General features: G+C 42.2%; 1 protein-coding gene across 3 annotated transcripts; it reads right to left on the reverse strand.

Moving 5' to 3' along the window:
• Nucleotides 1-56: 56 nt before the first annotated feature.
• On the reverse strand, nt 57-23,585 carry otud5a (OTU deubiquitinase 5a). Of its 3 annotated transcripts, none has more exons than XM_076276903.1 (9): nt 22,777-23,585; nt 20,593-20,683; nt 8,315-8,379; nt 8,051-8,207; nt 6,856-7,004; nt 3,856-4,041; nt 2,023-2,230; nt 1,529-1,645; nt 57-555 (listed from the first exon to the last, which is right to left on the reverse strand). In XM_076276903.1, the coding sequence occupies exons 1-9, from the start codon at nt 23,332-23,334 to the stop codon at nt 434-436; spliced, it is 1,653 nt and encodes a 550-aa protein (XP_076133018.1). In that variant the 5' UTR covers nt 23,335-23,585; the 3' UTR covers nt 57-433. The 3 variants fall into 3 exon arrangements, with proteins under 3 accessions (XP_076133018.1, XP_076133017.1, XP_076133019.1); XM_076276902.1 differs by having other exon boundaries at nt 20,593-20,686; nt 22,777-23,584; XM_076276904.1 differs by lacking the exon at nt 1,529-1,645 and having other exon boundaries at nt 20,593-20,686; nt 22,777-23,583.
• Between the last annotated feature and the right edge of the window lie 354 nt (nt 23,586-23,939).

Consider the following 23,939-nt stretch of genomic DNA (forward strand, 5'->3'; position numbering starts at 1 on the left):
ACCCGAAGTTTCTTTTTCCCCTAATAACCCACAGAACTACAGAGAAGTCAAGAAAGTATTTCTTCAGAAAGTTCTTCTTTATTATTCCCAGAAAAAAAATGTATTTTCATCCAAAACAATAAAACAAAACAAGCTTATATTAATCATTAAGTGTATAATGTATGACATGACATCTTAATTAAGTCTTTTCTTGTTTGTTTGTTTGTTTTTTTAAATGATATTTGTATGTGTGTGTGTGTGTGTGTTTAAACATGCACCTAAAGAAGTCCAATGATTGTGTGAATGGTATTAGAAAGAAAGGGGTTTGGAGAGTTCGAGAATGAAGGATCTTTATTGGTAATGAGGAGAGGTGAAGGTGGAGATAAAGAACGAGTGAAGGAAAAGACAGGATTGGTCTCCTGTTCTGCCCTCTCCATGCGGATGGATCCCTCCATCAACTGTTGTCCGGAGAGGGCTCTCTATGCATTGAATTCTTCTTCATGCTGTCGAGGTACTCTTGTTGTGAAACTGCCAAGACGGAGGCCAAAATCTCATCATCTTCCCAGTCTGTCAAACCTGGAGATGAAAACAAATTTTTAATGTTTGTCTTTGAAGTACTATCCCACAAAATGAAAATCCTTCAAACTTAGGAAGGGCAAAATCAGATGTTGTTATTCTCTTCTATGGCAAAAAGAAAAAGCTTCAATAAAAGTTTTGTCAAAAAATATGTCGTCATGGCTCAAAGTTTGTATTCCAAAAATGTATCTGTACCAACCATCAGCATAATCACTGAGGTTAGGAGTTACCTAAACAGCTAATTAAACAGCACATTTATCCAACAGTATTGCTTTATGACTTTCAATAATTAAATCAAGGCTGTGCATAACTACTGTTTTGTTTATAGTGTACTCTGAATGGACAGCTAGTAGATTGTGAGATGTTTGCTTAATGTGACAAAAAGTGTAATCGCTTACAGTACGTTTAACATTCAGAGGGAAATAAATACTTGGTGAATAACACCAACTTTAGACAGTACTCTGACCAACTATACCCCTTTGAAGCAAACTGGGTACGTTACAGATGTTTATGTTATACGTTATTATGAAACTATGTAGCGATACTTGAAAACAAAGTGCCGCCACCACAGTTTTACATCCAGGACTATTTGTAAAACTGCAAAAGGCATGTTGCTTGAGGTGCACCAGGTGTGAACTTGTGCTCAGGTCACCGAGGGTGAACTGGGTTCTCTGTTATATTGCTCTATCATTTCCTTCCTTCCTTCCATAGAACTCGGTCATATCTGACATGAAATCAGAGTTACATCATCTTTCATTCACACAGCAAATGACAAATTCCATCTTTCCACTGAGTCTGTATAAGACTGGTCAAATGCAGAATCCTGATGCAGCCCATAGACAAGACCATGCACGAGTCAACGCTTAACGAAATGTGACAGTAAGTTGAGATGCACATCAAGAATGTATTTGCTAACAGTCGAAATTCTTTTTGAATGAACTGGACGGACAAGGTGATCAGGAGCATGCCTCACCAAAGGCAGTGGGTGACATTTCCTGCATGATGGCACGATACCCCAGCGCTGGGTACAGGGACACCAGAGAGGAGGAGGTGGGCCTGTCTGGCCCGACGCACGCCTGGTTACTGGGACCTACGGCACAAGAGCACAGGCTCGGAAATCACCCCCTGTGAGCTCAGAAGACAAGTCCCACATTCCCACGGGGACCTAAGAGCACCTGTGATCTCTGCCCCTAAAAAATGTCTACAAGCAAACGAGTCAACCAAATACCCAGGGTTTATCCATTTTCCTCTTTCCACCATGAAACAGTCTGAGCAGGAAATACTAGAGAGTGAATGATAGGAGTTCCTAGTCGAAATGTTTACGGGAATCATGAACCTAGTGTAAATTAGAACCTTGGAACATAGCAGTAAGATATTACTGATATGTTCCGCTAAGACGACTTTGCATTCACATGTTCAGAGTTGTACCAGATTTAACATTTGCACGGGATTCAGAGTCATGCTCACCTGGTGCGCAAGGTGAGGGGGGTTTGGAGATGGCCAGGGCAGCTCCTGCCGGGGAGGGGGGCTTAGCAGCGGTGTCTGAGTGGAGAGGGTCGGGGTTCTCTGGGGAGGGAGCGGAGCTTCGTTGGCGTGGAGAGCGGGCACTCCACTCTTCTAGGCCACTGGAGGCTGCCGCCGTGGCAGAGCTGCAGGTGGCACTGGCTTTACGAGGCTGCACAAAATGCATACACAGCACTCAGAACACTTCCAACTATTCAAAACTCTTTGAAAGCATGTGATTACATAGAAAAGAAATAAAAGGAAACATTTAAAAGTTGTCTGTGGGGAAGGGTCTTCTTTTCTTGTAGGCACATCAAGAACGTAAATGCAGCAGTTACACCAACACAAAAATACAGGGCGGTTTGGGAAAAATGAACAGGGTAGCCCATAGAGTTAAACCAGAGACTTTCTAATGAGGAGACACAGCACTCCAAAAGTCCTCCATAGAAATGCATGGGGTTAGTTTGTAACACCAATATGGCCGTTGTCTACGCATATCACACCCCTTCCGCGTCAAAACGTCAACATGTGAATACATTGAGCCAATCATGTGCTGTGTTGTGAATACATTGAGCCAATAATGTGGTGTGTTGTGAAGACATCATGCCAATCATATGTTGTGATCTCGCCGCTGGAGTAAGATTGGTGTCGTGAAGCCTTGCGCAGGCGCATTTCTACCAAAATAGATGCCCGATAAGTGCCTAAAAAGCATTGAAATATGGCCGCCGGGTGGAGGGACTTGCCTAAAAGGACTTTGGTTAAACATGGCACATCTATGACTAAGTCAGGCACTGTATTAAAAAAGAGCGGATTACTTCTTTGAAGAAGGCGTATGTGATGTTTCCCTGTATTTGAACTTACTGTTTATTTTAAGCATCACCAAAGAAGCAGCCAGCTCAAAAATCTAACAGATGCACAGAGAGTAGCATGAGTTTGAAAATGACAATTGTCTTGCCGTAAATTAACATAAGATGACCATTTTATATGTCGTTTTTGTCAGTTTTAACATTAATTCAAGGTTTTTTCAACGTCAGTCTGACATGTTAAAACTAAAATTAACTTTAGAGAGGAACATGCTCCGATCTGGGGTGTGACTGAAATAACTGCCCAGGAGCAGTCTCAAGAGGCATAAGGAGATGAAGGACTTGACTGGAAGGACTTCGGCAGTAGCGATAAGTGCCACCTGTTTGCACATATGCAAAGGCATTATCTAGTATGCGTGTGTGTGTGTGTAGCTGCATTGAGAGAGCAACTGTGTGTCTGTATGTTACTGTTGTAAACTGTATGCTATCTATGCATTTAAGGCGGTGATACCTAGGCAGTAACTGTAACCACCATAACAAAGCCCAGCCCTTTATTTTGAAAATAATCTGACACTCCCCAACTAAACAAAGAAGTGATGAACTTGCGACTTGCAGACGGCAGAGTGATACTCCTTTTGCATGTCAAATTGTGTTATTCAATTACTGGTAGTTTATCTGTAGTTTACTATGCTCCTCCTTTAGCCAAAGTCAGAATTCAAATGAGGCAATAGAGCAACTAATCTCCTTTGAAGGTTTGCGAGCCGACAGATCCTTTTTTTTCCCATATTGCAGGTAAGCCTTCAGGGGCAATGCTTCAAGAGTCAAACAGTATCACCCTGAAACGACTGAATTAGGGCCAACTTTACATGTAGGTAACAAGTGCCAAAAGCCAAAGTGTGGGAACTAAGGGTCTTAAAAGAATGACTAAGAAATGCAAATTAGTCATTTTACAATTTGCTGACAAGAAATGCCACAAGTGTCACAGGGAACTCACCTGCCGTGCCTGCTTCTCTTGGTCCCGCAGCCACTGCAGGTAGGACTCGCGCGCCACCTGCTCCTCGATGGCCTCGTTGGTGGCCTCCCAGTCGGTGGCCCTCTTCTTGTCCTCCAGCATCTGCTGCTCGATCCACGACTCCTCCGACGTCTTGATGGCATTCTTCATCAGCGACGTGTCAGCATACTGCCAAAGAAAAGGAGCAGAATACCTAATGTTCTACTTTTCTGACAGTAACATCCAAGATAACGTAGCAACATGGTACATACAGTAAGTGCTTTGCTCAAAGGCACAACGGTGGAAGCCGGGTATTGATCCCACAACTTTACAGGCTACTGCATGCCAGCTCCTTAGCCACTACGCTACTAACGCTCCAGGGTTCTGTGTATAAACATATTAAAGTTCAACACCACCTTAGACAGAATAAGCTTATTAATTCATTTTGAGGACCTCTTTACGTCTTTACATTGGAATAGAATGTCCTACATTGCCCTTTTCCTATATCATTCAGTCTTTTCTATAATTGATGGCTGATGATCATGCATGCTCAAGCACAAGCAGTGATGAAATGTGCCCATTCAGTGATCTGCATGTTGCCCTGGGCACAAGCATTGGTCTTCGTCTCCACTTCATCAGAGCTGGCAAATCGTTGAAACAGAATCTGACTGGGTGTTAGTGATAACTGAACATGTAATACTATGCAACTCTCTACTAAATCACATTTCCCCTCCCTACACAGGTGGTTTTCATGTTATTTAGTTTTCTTTCCTGTATGAGAAACTGTTCTGTTCATACTCCAGCCTTTTGAACGGCATCTGAATTGTAAGCATGTTTACACTATCAAATCATCAACAGTAACATGACACAGGACATTTTGCAGATCAAAACAAACAAAAAGGTCTGCTTAGGACCTGCTTAGCAGTGTCTGATACATACCCAGGACATGCTGGCTGAACTCAGTACTGATAAAGGCTTCTTTGGCTTTCTCACATTGAGTAAATAAGTTCTATGTTCTACTTCACTTAAAAGCCTTACAACTTGGGACTGCAGTGGTGCTCATTGCAAAGAAAAGTTCTCAACAACACCTCCTCATTCAGTTGTTCCAAGTAGAACCAGTGTTCTGCAAAGAGTAAAATAGCCCTGCAAACTTATGAAAGTGCTCACAGATTGATCATATTTTGTTTCCCTGTCTTTCCAACAGATCAACAAGTGTTTCTTCCGGATCCCATGGATGGTCTTCTAACCTGCCAAACCGGCAGCAACAAGGAACGGACTGACCCAAATACGGCCAGTCAACAGCCGCCCCTCCAAATAACAATTCCAAAACTGGGACAAAAACGCCTGCGTTTCACAGTGAGTAACCTAGATACCCCAGTGTTACCACCTTTATCAGCCACTTCATGACCAATACAATAGTCAAGCGTGCCTGCTCCTTGGCATTTTATCTGGAGGACAGTATGTAAGACTACGGTGGTTTCCTGGAGACTTAGCAGATAAGAACACAAGGTATTATCTAAGCATGTTGATTTTGTACATTCACTGTGTACTGGGAGAGGGAATGTATTTTACCATCAAACCTTTCCACTTCACTAGTTCACCTAGCCCCCTGAAATTGTGCCACTAGCAAACATCAGCTATGACACATGCAGTTTAAACACACGAGACAAAAACTCCAAAGCAGAGCAATCACCATTTGGGAAATGGTGCGTCTGTTCTTTCGAACACTTGACTACATACTAATGCAACCGTAGGGCTTTAAGGTTGACCAAGTCAAAGGAAGAGGAAGCACACAAAGTGTTCTTTTTTCTTCTAATTACTAAAGGCTATTTCAGCACAGATGCTTCATTGCCTGTTGACCAACACACAGTGTTATCATTAAGGGTGTCTCCAGCCTAAACAAGACAGTGTACTGCTAATAGGCTTTCCCTGAGAGACAGGGACGTGTGGAATGTTGGCCTTGTCCGAGCTGTGCCTCCCAGCTCTTTGATGTTCATGTGTCCTGGAACAGGGACGGGTCTGGTGCTTCCTCGGTCTCTGATGAGGCTTTGATGAGCTGAGGACTGTCACGTAATTCTGACTTCTCCGCTCCGCAAACACAGGGGGCCTATCTGAGTCAGGTGGCCACACTTGGTTTCCTGATGACAAAGACGGAACAACGACTGCTTTACACAGCAAATGCCTAATAATGATACTGAAACACTTAGGCACAGGAGCATTATGAGTATCTCTAATGAGTTCGTTAAACAACAGGGGTAACAGAGATCAGGTTTATAACAGCAGTCTAGACAGACCAGTAGCAGCAGACCAGACTTAAGTAAAAGTCCTTAAATAAAGTATGTTGCCAACAAATACTTCTCCTTCTGAGTCCACATCACCCTGAATGGGCTGGAGGTTGGCAAGGTTGCTTTTGCCAACTGTACCAAGCCTTGCTGCTCCCTAGGCACATACTGTAGCACTACCCTCCCCCGATATCGCACTCAACTGTAAGATCTGTGTGTGCTACATCTCTTAGGGGGTCCATCCAGCTGACAAAGGGCGGACGTGCACGAGTACACAGAGGCATCAGTCACACCCATGTGCTCTAAATCAATCACTCTGACAGGGGTCAATCAAGGTCAGGAGAGTTTATTTCAGACCCAGCAGCAAGGACTTGCTGGCATGTTTGGGGAGTATCCTCCTAACTCTGTTTGTAGCGCACGTCTTCAAAAGCACCCATGTGTGTGAGGTTCCACATTATATTCACCATACAACAAGAGAGGCAATAGGTGTTTAAAACCTTTTTGGAACACCTGTAGATACACGTTAACGTTTTTGACTTTACCAATTTAATTGAGACCAAGGACGCCTCATTTTGTTCTTTTATCACACTATATTTGATCACAACTACAATTCCAGACAGACTGTGGAGCATGCTGTAAGTCAAATGTATCTGTACCAGCAGTCATTGAGAAATTTGATGCTACGTGTATGTGCAGGCCAAAACAGACAGACAGTACCCACCCCTGGTTTGAAGGCAGGAAGCCCGAGCCCAACTCCAATGGTGGCTTTGTTGGGGTTCACCACAGAGTTGTAGTGAATATTCCGATGGTAGCTAACTCTGATTGGCTCATCATGGTTCTGATGAATGCCATGGAACGTGTTGATTGGTTCTGCACAAAAAAAGAACAGAGGCCTTTTACTGTGATGTCCGTTACAGCGTGTGCTCCGTTACAGACAGACACAGACACAGACACAGACAGACTCCCACACACACTATGTAAAAGGGAGTCGGTTGCATTTTTGTAACCTCTCAAGATATGAGCACTAATATTAAGAAAAATATGGAGAAGGACTGAATGCAAAAAATATGGAGAAGGACTGAATGCTTTTATCATATTCATTCATGTGAATCATATTCATTCATGTGCTTTTTTTTATGGCTTTGAGCGAACCTCTAGCTTTATTTCAAGTCTCTTGATCCCCTATGTTCCATCAAGGGCTTTATGGTCCTCAGATAAGCTTTTGTTGATTTTAGCTGGGTCTAATTTTGAATTAAATACCGAGTGAGATTTCACGGTTACTAATCCTAAACTATTGATACGGAACAGTCTCCTATCTAATAAAAGATCTGTTGTCCATGTGGAAAGTTTTAAAAACAGACTAAAAACTCACTATAATATGTTAGATTTCCCTGGGTTTTAACTATGTGTTTTTTGTAATTGCATTTTAGTTCAATTTGAGTTTATGCTTTTGTTTCATTCAGAAATTTTATTTTTGGGTCATGTCCACTTGTGGTTCTGATGTGTCATGTTCATTTTATTTGTCTTAGATGTTTTCATTTTAGTTTTGGCTTTTTTCATTCTGATTCCTTTTATCATTATCGAATGTTCATTTTATTCATCACTGGTGCGTCACTTATTTTTTGCCTTTCACTCACTTAGTTGTTTATTCACCACGTCATGTTTTTCATTTTATATCACTTCATTGTCTTTTCTTTTTCTTTTTTATTAATTTTATATGTTTTTTTAAACCCTTTAAAAGCTAGACCCTATTATCTTTATATTCTTGTTATTCCTTTATCCATAAATTGACTTGATATTGTAGTACCATCACCATTCAGAACTATGAAGTGGCACTGAATACTGAGGTTCCTGCCAAACACTTATTTGATACACTGAAGTCCAGCTGAGAGGCTTCATGACCCTTGCATCCACACCTGTGCCATACTGGTAAACTTCCACCGGACGGTTGTACATCTCCGCCATTGCCTGCATTTCGATGTGGTTCCCGTGGCAGTTGTTTTTTCTCTTCCTGTTTATGTATGTGGTGAAGTCTTCTGTCACATAATTTGAGAAGTAGTCTGCATTTTTCATCTGAAATTAAACCAGGACAGTTTGGTTAAGGTTCAAACTGCAACAATTTAAAAACCATGTGGACTGGTATTGCAGCCTAATGTTTGGACAACCAGTGAGTGACTTACCAAGTAATCCATGCAGTGCTTGCGAACAACTTCGTGCATATCTTGGTCTCCATACACTTGATCAGCTGTGCAAAAGAGAACATGTTTATTTATTAAATTATTATTACTTACATTTTACTGTTACAATAACTATATAAACTCCTCGTTCTGCTGACCACTAACTGGGTAAGATGATGACTGTATCTAACATCATTAACCTGAAATAGCATGGTTTAAAAACTCAAAGACTTTAAAATGCATTATGTCCTTTGCATGCACTACAGCTAATTCTCAGAAGGCAGATGGTATTGTTATTTATGGGTAATATCTAAAGTAAATAACGGCCTTCTTGCAACCTGCGGCTCATTTTTGGCGGGCTTCGTCTATTTGTATGGCATGGTTCAGTTTGAGTGACAGCTGAAGAGGCAACAGATGTAAACAAAGTGATGTGGGCATCTCATCTCACTCATCTCGTTCCCCACTCACTTAAGCATTGCGGCATGCAAATGAGCTCTGCTCCCCCCCCCACCACCACCACACCCGCCGCAGCCACTTCCAACAAGTCACATGACCCGTTCGCGCGCTATAGTTCTCAGAATCTTAGTCAACTACTTCCTCTTTCGCAGCAGTGGCCTGAAAAAGGAGGCAAAATGCAAAAATCTAGTTCAGCGAACTACAAACACATCTTTTTTTTAAACAGTGCTATTTTCAATTTCAAAGTTAGACAGCTTCAAAGAACTGCAGGGTAAAAAAAATGCAAAATCTAACTTTGGAAATGGTGTTGTTAAAAAAGAGGAAAAATAGTCTAGGCCATGGCCTTTTTTGTGAAAGGCCATGTCAATGAAAAATGTATTTTTCATTCAAATTCAAAACAACACCACGTTGCCAAGTCCCAGCAGTTACTGTGGAGACTGAACTATTTACTATTTGATGCTAATGTGGTTCCTGCATTTGATTTGCCTGGAAAAGTGCGAGTTAAAGCTTTGTGTAGCACCAGTTGCTGTTCCATGAGCCTGGCAGGTCCTGTGCCGAAACATGAACAGAACACCTTGCCGCCATACCCCAGGGTTGGAATAAACCAGCAGCCTGTGCATGCTGTTCAAAGGAGCATTTCTTCGTAGCACACCACCCCAGAGGTGCCCGCCTGTTCTGGACATAAACAGAGGAGAGTCACATTTTTGGCAAGACCAGACCTCCGGATTCTCCATCGGCTCAACCACGCATGACTTCATTCCTATGGGCTTGAGAGCAACAAGCCCAAGCAAATTCAGGATGAAGCCTGTGCAGTAATTAAGAGGACACGTCAGACTGTAGAGTATGGGCTGGACCTCATGGGGTGGGTGATGTGGCATGGAACAAAACAAAACAGAAAAACCCACACAAAACCAATTTGATTCATCATAAATACCTGGGGTTTTAACCTGCCTTATTACAAATGAGTGGAGGGGAAGAACCTGGCTGGAGTTTTTAGTTCCTGCCAGGGAGTGGAACCGTGTAATTTCCGTCTCGTTTTTGTTTTCGTTTGGCGGCCCTGAGGTATGTGTGTGTGTCTGTGTGTGTGTGTGTGGGGGGGGGGGCAGGACCTGATCGTCACACACCGGCACACTCTTTTCGCTGACTGCATGGGTGGTCATGATTGGGATTCCCCCCCCCACGCTCTATTTTGCATTATTGTGACTCATCTCCATCAAATCCCGACCATGTTGCTTCGTTCCACCTGTGATCTCAACTACTACGTGACACTTGTTCAAATTCTCCCTGTGTGGGTTGGTCACAAGTCAGAAAAACACATGCTTATCAAGCAATGTGGTTTCCAGGTGCACATCTGCATCAACAGGAGAAAAGTCGTTTTAAAGAGTCTGTAACTATTAGTGGCAAATAAAACTTTGAGGTGAAAGTGTCCCTTAATCCTGATCAGATATGGCAGGTATTTTTTTGTAAACATCATGACTATCGGTATGAGCTAAGTGAGCTATGGGTATGAGTCTTCTGTCCATTGACATTGATGCCTTGCAGTTTATGATGTACTTTATGCTTAACTGACACTATTACATATTACCTTCAGGAAGTTTTGTGAACCGTCACTGTGTCAAGACACAGAGTCAGACCTCACGTGACCACACCCTGGAACCCTGGAGTTACCAGTGCTATTCATCACAACCTGTCAGCACTACTACAATACTGGACAAGGTATGGTCTGGATGACTAAAAGGTCAGTCACTTGTCTGGAGCCTCAAAGAAAAGTCACACTCAACCACTGCCTGGACAGAGCCTTCAGAGGCCAGTTTCTCAATCACACAAGAAGTCATCCTGGTGACCTTTTCCGCCTCGACCCGTCCTTGATGTGAAATTTTCGCCAGGACTCAGAAAGAGGAAGAGCCGAACCTAGTACTGAGAAAATGAGCGGCGCAAAGATAAACCTCTGAAGAAATGAGAATGTGTACGGCTGTGGAGGAGAAAAGAAACCACAAGCGCGCCTCCACCAATGTGCAACAGAGATAGTGCCCGATGCTCGTAACCAACCCGCACAATTCTGAGAAAGAGGCCACTCTCCTCTCACACTGCAGAATGGCGCGCTTCTAAAGAGCCCAGCCTAACCTGGCCTGCGAGCGCCTGATAACGGCTATCCATGCAGTCCTGGAGCAGTACTTTGGTCACTCCTGACGCCATTTACTAGCACTACATACTATTATGGGAGGTTCCCCGTGGTTTCCTGAGTCAACCCCATGGAAAGTTCATTCACAATTTTTTTTTCTAGTTCCGCCGCTGACTTTAATATCAGGAATTGTGTCGTCAGCAGAGTCCTACTTGCGGTCCTTGACAACAATCTATCCCAGAATGCCTTGCCTTGCAAAATGTTTCTCATTTCTGAAATCTAAAAAGCAGCTAGAGATGACTGATTCATAGGTTACCGTAACAGTTTAGACAACAATATCATTTTAACTGCCATTTTAACCTCATAGCTGAAGAAATTTTGCAAAATCAGTGTATAAGCCGCGGCTAATAGTTGGGAAATTACGGTATAATTTATCCATAGCACAGTTCACTTATCCTTTGTGTGTGGATTTTAGACACCTTTAGTTGCACAACTGACCCCTGCATCAAACACATGTATAGTTAATTCATAATTTATTTTATCTTACCTGTTTATATAGTGCATTACATGTTAGGGGTTGCAGATGGAGATATGGCTGGGTAGAAAAGGGGTTGTGGAGTGTATTGTAATTCAAATGTATTTATGTAATGTATGTCTTTATCTTCATAATGGGTTTCAAATAAATCTAGATTTAAACATGCATGCTCATGGTCTTCAAATAGGTTGTATACATGCACTTAAGTTCATAATTGTAAACTTCTTGTGAACAAGCCAGAAGTATGGGAAAGTCTTATGTCAGGGTTTCTGTGAGACTCCGTAGGCCTATTCAATTCTGATGGTTATTAATGCACTTCACATGGGTTGTTAACTTAAGACTGAAGCTCAGGCATATTAATGCCATGGACAATCATATGGACATTTTATAACTACTTACCCAAAACATATGTTGCTTAAAATAAAATTTATAGTTAAATATGAATGTAATGCAATGCTATTCTTTACTACGAAATTGGCTTTCTTACCATGAAATGTGCCTAATCTAAAATGTTAACTTCCTGTGGTGGATTGATAGTGAACTTATGCATTTCATTGGAATGAGCCCCATTTAGAGTTGAGGCCAGATAACATAGAAGAGAGCTCACCGCAGTAGCCTGACCCCGAGAGTAATTTCCAACAGTGTCAGTCTGCTGGTGGGTAAGAATACGTGCCAAATGACCGGGCGTATTGCCTCATTGGCCATGCATCTATTCGATTGACTGAAAGTCAGCCAGTTGAGTATTGGTGTAAAGGCTCTTTGGCTTTTATATGCAGACTTTTAGTTACTTAGTAGCTGCTGCTGAAAAAAACAAAGACAAAAGGTAAAAGCGAAAGAAGAAAAATGTATCTTAATATGGTTTTGTTTCTTTTAACTTGCATAAAACACTGTCCTGCGGCTTATACACAATGCGGCTAATACGCAGGAAATTACTGTAATGTAAATGTTCTTCACCTGCAGGTGAAGCTAAGAAAACCCCCAACAAGGCTGTCAATAGCTAAAAACATGTTATCTACATTGAACAATTGCTCTCACTTTTGACCAGTGTTGGGCAAGTTACTGAAAATGAGTAATTAGTTACAGTTACTTCTTTCAAAAGTAATTCAATTACGTTACCAATTACTGTTTATCAAAAGTAATTAGTTACTAGAGAAAGTAACTTTTGAGTTACTTTTAAGTCTGCTTTTGCTTTTAAAATGTCAATATGAACAGTACTGAACAGTCACACACACAATAAACCTAATTTTTGGACCTATTTATTGTAGTTTCAACGGGCCTTCAAATTAATAGCCTTGTGCATGAGTTCTCAAACTTTTTCCGACCCCAAAACATTCTACAATGCATGAAGGCCTCCCTGACCTTGTTTTGCGCCACCCTCACCATCTAGGTGGTTTGATAGATATGTACAGTACACTGCCTACTGCTTGCCTTTTACTACTACTACTAGTAGTAGTAGTAGTAGTAGTAGTATGCATGGTGGTGCACTGACACTGAATTCTGCAATATAGTAATAAGTTATTTTTTATCATTATTATTGCAATCCTTCTGTAGGCTACATGGAATGAGTTCAATGGGATGTAATGTGAAACAATGTTAAATGGCCTATTTTCAAAGCAGTTATTGTCTGCTCACACACACATACAACCTTAGGTTATCCTCATCCTGCTTTGAACACAGTTGTATTATATAGCATTTTAAGCACCAGCAGTTTGGGAAAAGCCTGCGCTGCACAAGTGCTGACCTTCCGAAATAAGTTCTAATGCATCTGAGAGTTTGGGATTGTCGTGCACTATGCAGAAGGTTACTCTTCAGCTGATAAGGTGTTCCAGAGAGAAGTTGCATGTTCCGTCGCAGACAAATGAATCCATAACACCATGGACGTCAATTCCGATGTAAACATACTGTGCAAATAACTCAAGTCGCTTAGTACGTACGGTAGTGAAATCTGCATTTTCCTCTCGAGTTAAACGTGTGCTTGCTTGTGTCAAGGCTATATATAGGCTACTGTAGCCTATTGGTGTTGTGGCGTGGCTATGTTGTAAGAATGAGAAATTGATATAACGAGGCTTTTGCGCAATAGGCGGAAAAGAGCGGAGATAAACAAAAAATGCGCTTTTACTGCAGTGGAGCTTACCAGATGGAAACGAAAGGGAAAAGGCTTTTAAGATGCCCATTTAAATTGTAGCCTATTGCACTCTTGTGTGTTTTAGCATAAATCCGAAATAAGGAGGAATGTGAGGAGGCTATTAACTGTAAAGAATGCATCTGCAATCTAAACATGAAACACAATCGCTGGAAACACAGCTGTCGGGAGACAAGCAGCAAATATGCATCTTGTCTGCAGTCGTTCATTCAAGATCAACAGAGTAACGCAAGTAACGAACTCTTTGAAATTTCAGTAATTGTAATTGCGTTACTGGATTTACAAAAATACTTCGTTACATGCTCGTTACCACTAAAAGTAGTGGAATTACAGTAACGCGTTACTTTGTAACGCATTACTCCCAACACTGCTTTTGACACCACCACTCTGGCCTACCTTGGCCTGGTTGTTACTCTACTGTTTGGTTAATAGTGTATTTGACCGCTCTGATGGTCGCCCTGCACGGTCAGGTTTCAGTGACCAGGCGTCTCCACCTTTTCTCCTCTCCGAAACAAACAAGTGACGTTAATAAAATCAATGCCACAAAATCAATACTAACAACCATTCACACAGTCCAACCAGATGCCCTGTGCATCAAATGGAACAATGCTCCTGAATGCTTTTCACCACTGACATCTATTCAACAACCTTATCTGATCACATTACATTCTCAGACAGAAAAATATATGCTGTAAAATAGACTTTAGCAAAATCAGAATTTAAGATAGAGCTGCACGATCTAATTGCGATTTTTGAACATTGGGACAATTTTCTGACAATTTACAATACAATTTTCAAGCTTCAGTTTAATATTTAAATTTTCGCGTTAAGTTGGGTCACTTCTGACTGCTAAGCAAGCCTAGTTCATGACAAGCACAGTACTCCTTCACTGTCTGTCACACAAGGAGAATGACACGAATAAGAATCATAGATGTGACCAAATTAACCATTGTGAGCTGCACTATTATGTGCAGCCTTAGCCAATAACTAATAGCATCAGTTCAAATGCGATTTCCATTAAAAATGGTGCAGCCCCAGTTAAAGACTTGATTGTGAATCAGACTGATGCTGACTTTACAGTTGTCTGTGAAATATTCCACTCTTATGATGTGCTCAAAGGGCTTGCTCAAAATCAAACTAGTGCACCCCAGCCATGGAAACTTAGCCAGGGGGTTTGAAGATTTTGGTTGCGAAACATGCAGTGAGTCATGCGGACTATGTGTTGGGTCTCGTGGATGCCATAACACTGGATCACACCCACCATTGCAATCTGTCTACACCAATGTCAATGTCCGTGCATGTCTACACACAACAGATGTGCAATCACCCTTGCCCAATATGGTTAAACCCATGATGACTGCTAGACAAGTTGCAGGTACTTAGTGATCTGAGTAACGGGCTTCGAGTAAGCCCTGGACAACAAAAAAAGAAAAAATGTCGGACAGCAGACATATTGGAGAAGCTACTTTTAATTCGTACAATGACTTGTTAGGGCACTGACCTTTGCTTTTGGGTGAGAGGTCTCGAATACATTGCATAAGGTGGGAGACGCGGCTAGTCTTTCTCAATGAGGAATGTCTGTGTATGGAGTCTATGTCAAGAGCCAAGGGTGTCTGAGTGTGTCTGAACGTGACTGCATGGGCCTACGTGCAAAAAGCATGGATTGACTCACGTCGACAGTCAGTGTCACTAGAGCAAAGGGCCCTGTTGCTAGCATCTTTATTTAAAAAAAAAAAAAGAATTGGAAGACAACTATTGAAAAAATAGCTGCCAGACAGCCACAGTCTATACTTTTGTTTTTGTTTTTAATACAACTGCTTTTAATAAAAAAATTCTGTAAAAAAAAAATGTTTTTAATGCAACTGTTATTTAACGTTACCACACGATGCAGGACTGACTGATGATGCTCTGCTAACTCATTTGCCCTTTTGACTGGAGAAGTGACTGTTGGGTCAAAGGACAGCATGAGTTGTCCGTTTCCACTGTTTTACAACAGTACACTGAAATCTTAAGCCTGTTGCGGCGCTCTGTATACGGGGAATCAATATGATGATAGGTGAGGCTTCAGGAATCTCCTGTGATACTCCAGGTTCCAACATGCCCTCAAACTTTGTTCTGTGTTTGTGACGAGCAACAAGCGCAATTACATGATGTCCTGAGGTCAGGCCTTTTAATTGTTCTCAGCCCGTCAAAACAAACTGGAAAGACAAGATAGCAGTACAGCTGACCCACTGTTTGTTCTCCAACACAACAAAACAACAACTTCTTAGAGGCTTAACGCAACACATAACAAGTAGTCATTAAGCACTACATTGTGAATTACATCGATAAATAGTTGAGGATGATTACTATAGCCAAGACAACAACAGAGTTTTAGTGTTGTGCTGGTCTAGTTCTAGATGCTGGCATCGTATTCTATTTCAGTTTGACATCAATCTTGAATTTCCCCTTGGGGATCAATAAAGTATCTATCTATCTATCTATCTATCTATCTATCTATCTATCTATTCCTTTTACTTTCTATGTCCTTTGTGTAAGGGCAAACAGGCCAAACCCAAATACAACCATGAGTCATCCATTCATAAGAGTGTGGACTATTTTGTTGTGCTCTTATGATTTGTTTTTTTGTTTTTGTTGTTCATCATATGATCTGCTGTTTAAAAACACGTTTATGAAATTGATTTGATCAGCATTGCATTCCTTTGCTAGCTCATTTGTGATGCTATCTCTCTGTGCTGTCTGTCCCATCTGTTCTCACAGAGTAACACACTAGCCTCTGATCTAACCAAAGGGCCCTTGTGTTCAAAGCTGATTTAAGAGGGAACAGACACACAAGAAGTGCAGAGCAAGTCCATACGTACTGAACCACCATCCCAGCCTGCTTCCAGATGTTAGTGAGACTGTTCCTCTTTTAAATAACTGATACTGAAACTAATTTTGTTTCGTGTTTCTAGAATCTAGAATTGTTTTAGTATGACCCCAATGCTCTCCCCGTTTCTGGTGGTTGGGCACGTTGTGCAGTATCCAAAAATCATAAAAAGAAGTTCGCGTTCCAAGTTATTATGCTCTTGTAGCAAGTGTTTCAAACTATTTGCTGCAAGATTAAAAAAAGACAATACATGATAGCTAAATAACTTAGAGTGCATCCTTTTAATAATTTTTACAATTATATGACTTCTACTGCCATACTATCTAAATGTTTTTTTTCTTTGGTTCTTTCAAAAAAAAATGCTTTTTACATGGGAATGAGATTCCAGTCAACTCCATGATCCTAACCCTTCATAATAGGTTTAAGTAAATTGTAAGCACTCACCTATGTATACAAACTCAATAACCCTAAAGCCCTTTAAGGCAAATTTACAGTAGAACCATTTGGAAGCGTTTTTCAGTCGTCTGTATTATTTCCATCCATTGTTAGACAGAATTCCATTGGAATTAATGCACCATGTTTGACTCGCAGCGCTTTACGCACATATTCTGTCTGACTAGAGTGTATTTTTAAGCTTCAGTTCAATTTCTAGGGTGTAACTGAAGCAAACAAAACACATTGTTAAACACATTGTTTTATTACGTCAGAGGAGACAGTGTAAATTGATTAATTTACTTTTCATTCAGGCTTACGTCTTACTTCCAGTGAAAAATTCAACTATAGATGTTTCCTTCTCTGCACAGAAACATTTCTCATGGTTAATGAAAAAATGGACTGAATTATGATCAACTAATTGATTGGCATACCAATATACAACTGGCTTTACAAAGGCTGTAGATAAAAAAATCCTAAGCACTCGTGTTTTCCCAAACATAAACACTTCTCAAAACAATACATCATATTTGCAGGCTCCACTGAAACTGAACCTTGGTACGGGAATCCAGCTGACATGTCCACATGCGGACTGACTGGCCGCTGAACGGAGCACCTCCGCCTGTCCAGCTTTCTACAAATCCCAACAATTGGGCTCTTAAGCTTGTACACTCCCCAGGCTGAGAAACGTTGTTGTTGTTGTCTCAGTTTGAGTGGAATCCATGCCACACCTAACAAAAGCCGCGTGACACACACATACCTGCCCTGCAGACCTACCACCTGCTCAGAGGGCTTGGGAGAATCAATGAAATGCCAGATATGTCCAAACAGGACATTGATGCTGCTTGTTTATAGCTGTGCATCTTGATGACAGCGCTGACAGTCTAATATGCAAAACCAGAGATGCTGGAATGTGCTTGGAATTTGGAGACGCCCATTAAGAACACCTGAATTGTGAGTGTGTGTAGAGGTGAGTGGGTGGATGTGACAGGTTTGACTGCCTCCTACGATAAGTCTTGTGAGGTAGTCAAGCATCTATTCCTATCCACAATATGGCGCCATTTTATTTCCAGGAGCAAATTTGATAGTTCTCACAGGTATGGTAGCAACGCTGACTGCATACAGCAGACAGGGTTCCGACAGCAAAGCAAAAAACAAAATACCACTGCTCAATCCACATTGTTTTTATGATAGTATGAGATTACAGTTAAGTAACATTTTATCTAGACACGCACCAGTTTTCCTTATAAAAATGCAAAGAAATGCCCCCCCCCCCCCCCCCCCCCCCAACACACACGCACACACACGCACACACATGCACACACACTTTAATTCTGCAAAAGAGATGCTTGTATTTGTTTTCTCAACTAATGAAACAAGCCAGCTTAAGGGGGAGACCTTGACAGAGAGCGCCTAGTACAGAAAGTTCCCTCACAGAGACAACTTGCCCTCCAGTGTGAGTCCGATCTGTTAACAGAGACTCCGGGGTAGTTGATGTGGGACTGAAAACAAACGCCGGAGTATCACTGCGGGCACGTCAACAAATCACTGGCAGGAGGAAAACAAAGTAGAAAAGTTGTCACAACGCCACCGCCCCCATCAGCTGATTGTCATACCAACAAAGGCTGCGCATGACAGGACGTCACTGCGTAAACACTACCTTAGACCGGTACTGACCAGAGGAAATATGGAAGCTAATGGCATTAATTGTGAAGACCAGTCCTGCTCATGGACGAGTGCACTTTTGCGGAAAGGAGAGGAGAGAGAAGTGGAGCAGATCGCAGTCCACACACTGGCTCAACGATCGCCCAGGTCAGGGCGCTCTGCTCGCTATTGTCCTGCTGTGTGTGTCTGTGTGCAAGTGTGTGTTTGTGTGTGTATGAACACAAACACAGAGATGGCCATGTCATTGGTGTCAAGAGAGGGAGAGAGGGAGAGCGAGAGAGCGGGCCAGTGGACCCCCCCCCCCCCCTCCTTTGACTGTGGACTCTGAAGAGTTGGCGGGGAAATCGAGAGTGAGAGTGCTCAGAGCTAGGGCAGGGCTCCGCTAGGTGACACCTGACTCCTTTTTCCCACGAATCAAAAGCAGAAGTGCACATTCCTCCTGTGACCCAGGGACGCTAATTACAACAATATTCTGTTCAAGCAAAAAAAAAAGTAGAGCAAGAGGGAGGGAGGGAGAGAGAGAGGGAGGGAGAGAGGGAGAGAGGGAGAGAGGGGGGCAGTCTTGTCAGGCAGTGTTTCTTTCTTATCGAGTGATGCTTCCCCTGTGCATTCTACTCCACGCAACATTGACAAGAAACGCCACGCACATTCAAACATCTAGGTTGATTATAAAGCAGTTACAGATACAGAAACAGAAACTTCTACAGAGTCCGAATCATAAACATAGACCTCAAAACAAAGACCACACACCTCTCCGAATGATGAATACAGGTGTTAACGAGGGTCTCTGAGTGTGAGTGTATGTGTGTGTGTGTGTGTGTGTGTTGATTATAAACCAGTTACAGATACAGAAACAGAAACTCCAGAGTTCGAATCATATCAAAACTGCAATGGCAAAGACCACACACACACACCTCTCCGAATGATGAATACAGGTGTTAAAAAGGGTCTCTGAGTGTGTTTTTGATCTTACCATTTAAGCCTACACTTTACAACTAAAGCGATACTTTCGGTAAGAAGGTGGGCTTACCGCAAGACCACCACATCTAGACACATTTCAGAGAAGCATGACTATCATGACGGGCAAACACGCTGCATTTGCCCTTTACATCCTTGTCAGAGTGCCAAGAGACTCCGGAACGTTCAATCTATTCTGGCCAGGATAAGCGCATCAAGTCATAACCAGAATCTCTTACAGATACCTCACACACACACACACACACACACACACACACACACACACACACACACACACACACACACACACACACACACACACACACACTGTATACACACACACACTGCATACACACACACACACACACACACACACACACACACACTAACTGTGTCCTTTCACAAGATGCTACTCCTGGACTGTAGAGTAGAGAGGCCTGCACTCCTGCAGGAGCAGCACAGGACATGTGGGTCCCAGGGTAAACGAGAGCATTTTAGGAACTTTGATTTTGGTGTGCAGGTGAGGATTGGTGTGCAAAATAGAAATAGGAATGAATGGGAACAAAAAATATCCATCCAATGTAAACGTCCACCTGCAGAGTTTTGCAGGAAGGAAGAGGGGGAAAAAATAAAAAATCCAGGCAGGAGCGGGACAAAAAAGGACATAGCTTTTATAGGAGTGTAAAATGACTGTAACCTTGAGTTACTCTTGATCAACAGTGCATGTTTTGGGCTAGAGAGGATAGAAGGCACAAAGTTGAAGGTATACTATGCATTTCACTCATGAAGTGAAAAAAAATATTTCATGTATACCATATACATGAGTAATGCTGTCTTGATGCTCTCCAGAGCTACTGTAATACCAGATGACTTGTTTTGGTATGGCGAGTATAATTTCATCCTAAACTCAACAGTCATACCCAACTCTACTACAACAGCGCCCTCTGGTGTTGGTATGTGGTAACTGCATATTTTGTGTGATTTACTAGATGAAAGTAAAGTGGCTCAAAGTCAAACAAAAGTCAAACATATGTTTAACTGCTGCAAAACATATGTGGAATTCTAGTGAAGGGATTAAGCATACAAGAGAATGTTCACCTACCGACTGCTCTGAAGAGGCATGCGCCGTCCTCCTTCATCTTTTTGATAACAAAACCTTTCTTCTCCCTGAGTGCTTTTTCAAACCAGTGCTCCTGCTGCACAAAGAACACACACACACACACACACACGCACACGCACACGCACGCATGCACACGCACACACGCACACGCGCACACGCGCACACACGCACACACACACACACACACATGCGCGCACACACACGCACACAGGCACACACAGACACACAGACACACACAACTTTATACAGGAACTGACTTTGAGACTTCTATGAATGCAATGCATCACCATGCCGTTACTCTAGATTAGTTGTCTGACATATTAAAGTATTTAACAAATGTTTAATGCTAGTCTACCTTCACCAGTTGGTATAGTCACATACAGATGGTAAAGGTAATTTTAACTGACCAGTTAAAGCACACACACTGGCTTCTTGACATATCCAAATGTGCACATAATATACACACATAAATCTTGGAGGATGCATGTGCCATAGCCTGATGGAACAACTCCACATAGTGAATAATCATGACACCAGAGGACACAGGGTCTCAGTCATGACTGCAGATTAAGGTAGGTGAGGATCATGCTCATGTACAGTAGTTAGTACTCTTTTCTCAAAACTGTTCCTGATGACATGTTAGAGCTTTTCAGTTGTGGCCCTTTGCCTGCACAAGTCATCCCCGTAACATAATGAAATGCCTTCTAAGACAACCTGGTCAGTGTCTTCACTAATGGAAATGCTGTCCACGCTTATGGGCAGTAGAGAGCAATAAATGGCACAGCACCACACCTCCCAATGCCACACACACCTGCTTCCACTGATCCCCTGGGAGCCTGGGGTTAGATTTGCAGAACCAGGTGTTTTCAGAGCAGGGTCTCCAGCTGGTTCCTCCTAGGAACTACTGATAAACTTGATTTGAAGTGATTTCCATGTACTACGCCTACGGAATCTCACTTTACATACGCTTCAACTCCTTCACACTAAAGGCTGATATCAGGTGCTCCTACTTCACAAACAGCCTTTTGTGTGAACCCATGTACAAACACAATCCCCATGAGAGGCTCCTGAGCATCTCTACAGAATCTGGTTACTTAATACTCAAATGCGTCAGTGCAATAGACAGTGTTTGGGTTTATTTGTACTCTTAATGTTTATGTTTGACACTGTAAATTATTTGCTACCATGAAAATCTATACTTGACTTTATAGCCATTTTTAAATATCTTATCAAAATACAATCACTGGAGTGGTGTTTTATGTTGTTGTTGTTGTCAAAGATATCGAATCATGAAGGACCAGTAAAAACTTTTCCAAAACCCATGGATATGAATTTGGTTGCATCAGGACTTGAAATAAACCTTTGGAACAACAAAAACGCAATGAATTGCTTGATATTCCTGACACTAGTGCTCCATAGTATTAGGCAACTGACTTGACATCATGCCCTCAACATTAGCCTAGTTCTTGTATCTGTAGAAGCCTAAAAATACAGACAAGGCTTTTCATTTGTAATGTATGTCATGATTAGGCTAGATAAGGGGTATGTCTCTTTTAAAGGGCTCGAGCATGACTACAGCATGGGTTTCTATAACAGTGTGGCCGTATTAGGTTGGTTGCTTTCATGAATTAGAACATTTATGTCCTGCTCAGTAAGGGACATGCTGGGCCTTTCCTACATGTCATAACATTTGTGTTATTCAGCACTAAGTGGCATGTTCTGGATGCAGTGGAATAAACTGCACAGGCCATGCCAGTGAGATCAGCACTGATCTGTCTACAGTGTATGTGCCCCCTCCTGTCTCTGACCGAATAAAGGGCATAATGACACTAAAAAAAATGAACTAATGTTTATATGTTATGTGATGGAGGAACATTATTATACAGTCTGTTATTAACATGACAAACTGTGCTCCCTGAATTCCAATGACTGAGCCAATACCTAAAAACTTTTTTTTTTGGTGAGACTAGAGACTATCTTCTAATCTATCAATGACGTTTATTGCGATAGAAGAAAATATTTGATTATGATAAAACTATGCCTAGCCTAGGCATAGTTTTAAAGATGATTTCTGCGTGTAGCACATACAGCAAAGGGGAGCAAAGGTACCACATGCCAAGATGCTCACTTGGACAAAAGATGCCAGTATCAGACAAGGCACATTACCTGTTCCACTGTCGCTGGGTCCATAGACTGTAGTCTTGATGCATTCTCATATTCATCTTCACTGTTGTAACCAGCACCTTCTTCTGAGTCAGGACTTGGACCGCCACTGCCTCCACCAGCAACACCAAGAGTCCCACCACCAGCTACCCCACCGGAACAGGTTGCCTGCCGTCGTCTCTTACTCAAACCTGGACCCGAACAGCAACTTCCGAGGCCACTGCCACAGCCTACGCCACCTGACAGTTCTCCACGTCCCCCTGCTACACATGCTATTCCACCAATGCTACTTCCGTCGACAGGAACGGCAGGAGAACCTGAACCTACAGGAGGAGGGGAGGCCTGCTGCGGCCGCGAGCTGGATTCATTGCGTCTGTCCTCGCGTGATGAAGGTGGAGCGGCTTGATACGACCAAGGTGGCGGGGAGGCCCTGGGCCTTGTACTTGACCGGCCTCCGTGTGAATGTTGGTGCGAGTCCGTTCCTGTTCTCCTGTCAGCTTCGTCGGAATGGTCCGAAACACCGACCGACGAGTTCGGTTTCTTCTTAGGAAGAATTGTCATGATTTTCTATTTAGGGAGGGGGTCAGGGGTGGCGATTCTTCCTTTTCGAATTATGGTTCGTGTTTGTAGAGTTCCAAGGTGTCCGTACAAATATTGTAATATTTACTTGAAGATATAGGGCAAAAACGTCTAATATATGTTGTAAATTGAGTTCTGGGTTGATGCTCGGAGAACAAAAACAAACCGTCTCCCTCCTCCCGTCCTCCTCCAAGCTTCCCAGTTTCCACAAAACATCAACACACGTGTGACGACACTAGTACGTCACTTCCGATTGGCTTTAAATCTCTTGTACACTGATTAAATTACATCAGTCTAGAAACGTCTAACCCCATTTCTTTGTTGAAAAAATAGCTTTTGTGTTTCTCCGATTTGATGACTAAACATTTGTAATATTACTGAAAACTGAGCCAGGCCTGGACTAATCCCTCAATTATCTTTATTGATCCTGAAGAGGACAGCACAGGCTCCTCTCCTTTTTACCTTTTTCATGCCATAGGCCTAGTTTATAAGGGAGTAAGAACATTTCTAAGCATTTAACTATTTTGAATACCTAAAATAAGGCAAATAAGACTGAGAAGAATAGACTAGCGAACCTAAATATTTTG

Source organism: Alosa pseudoharengus, unplaced genomic scaffold (genome assembly GCF_046254945.1).
Source record: "Alosa pseudoharengus isolate Yale_2024_CS ecotype anadromous, Long Island Sound unplaced genomic scaffold, YU_APseudo_1.1 YU_APseudo_1.1_scf_9, whole genome shotgun sequence".
NCBI classification, from domain to species: Eukaryota; Metazoa; Chordata; class Actinopteri; order Clupeiformes; family Clupeidae; genus Alosa; species Alosa pseudoharengus.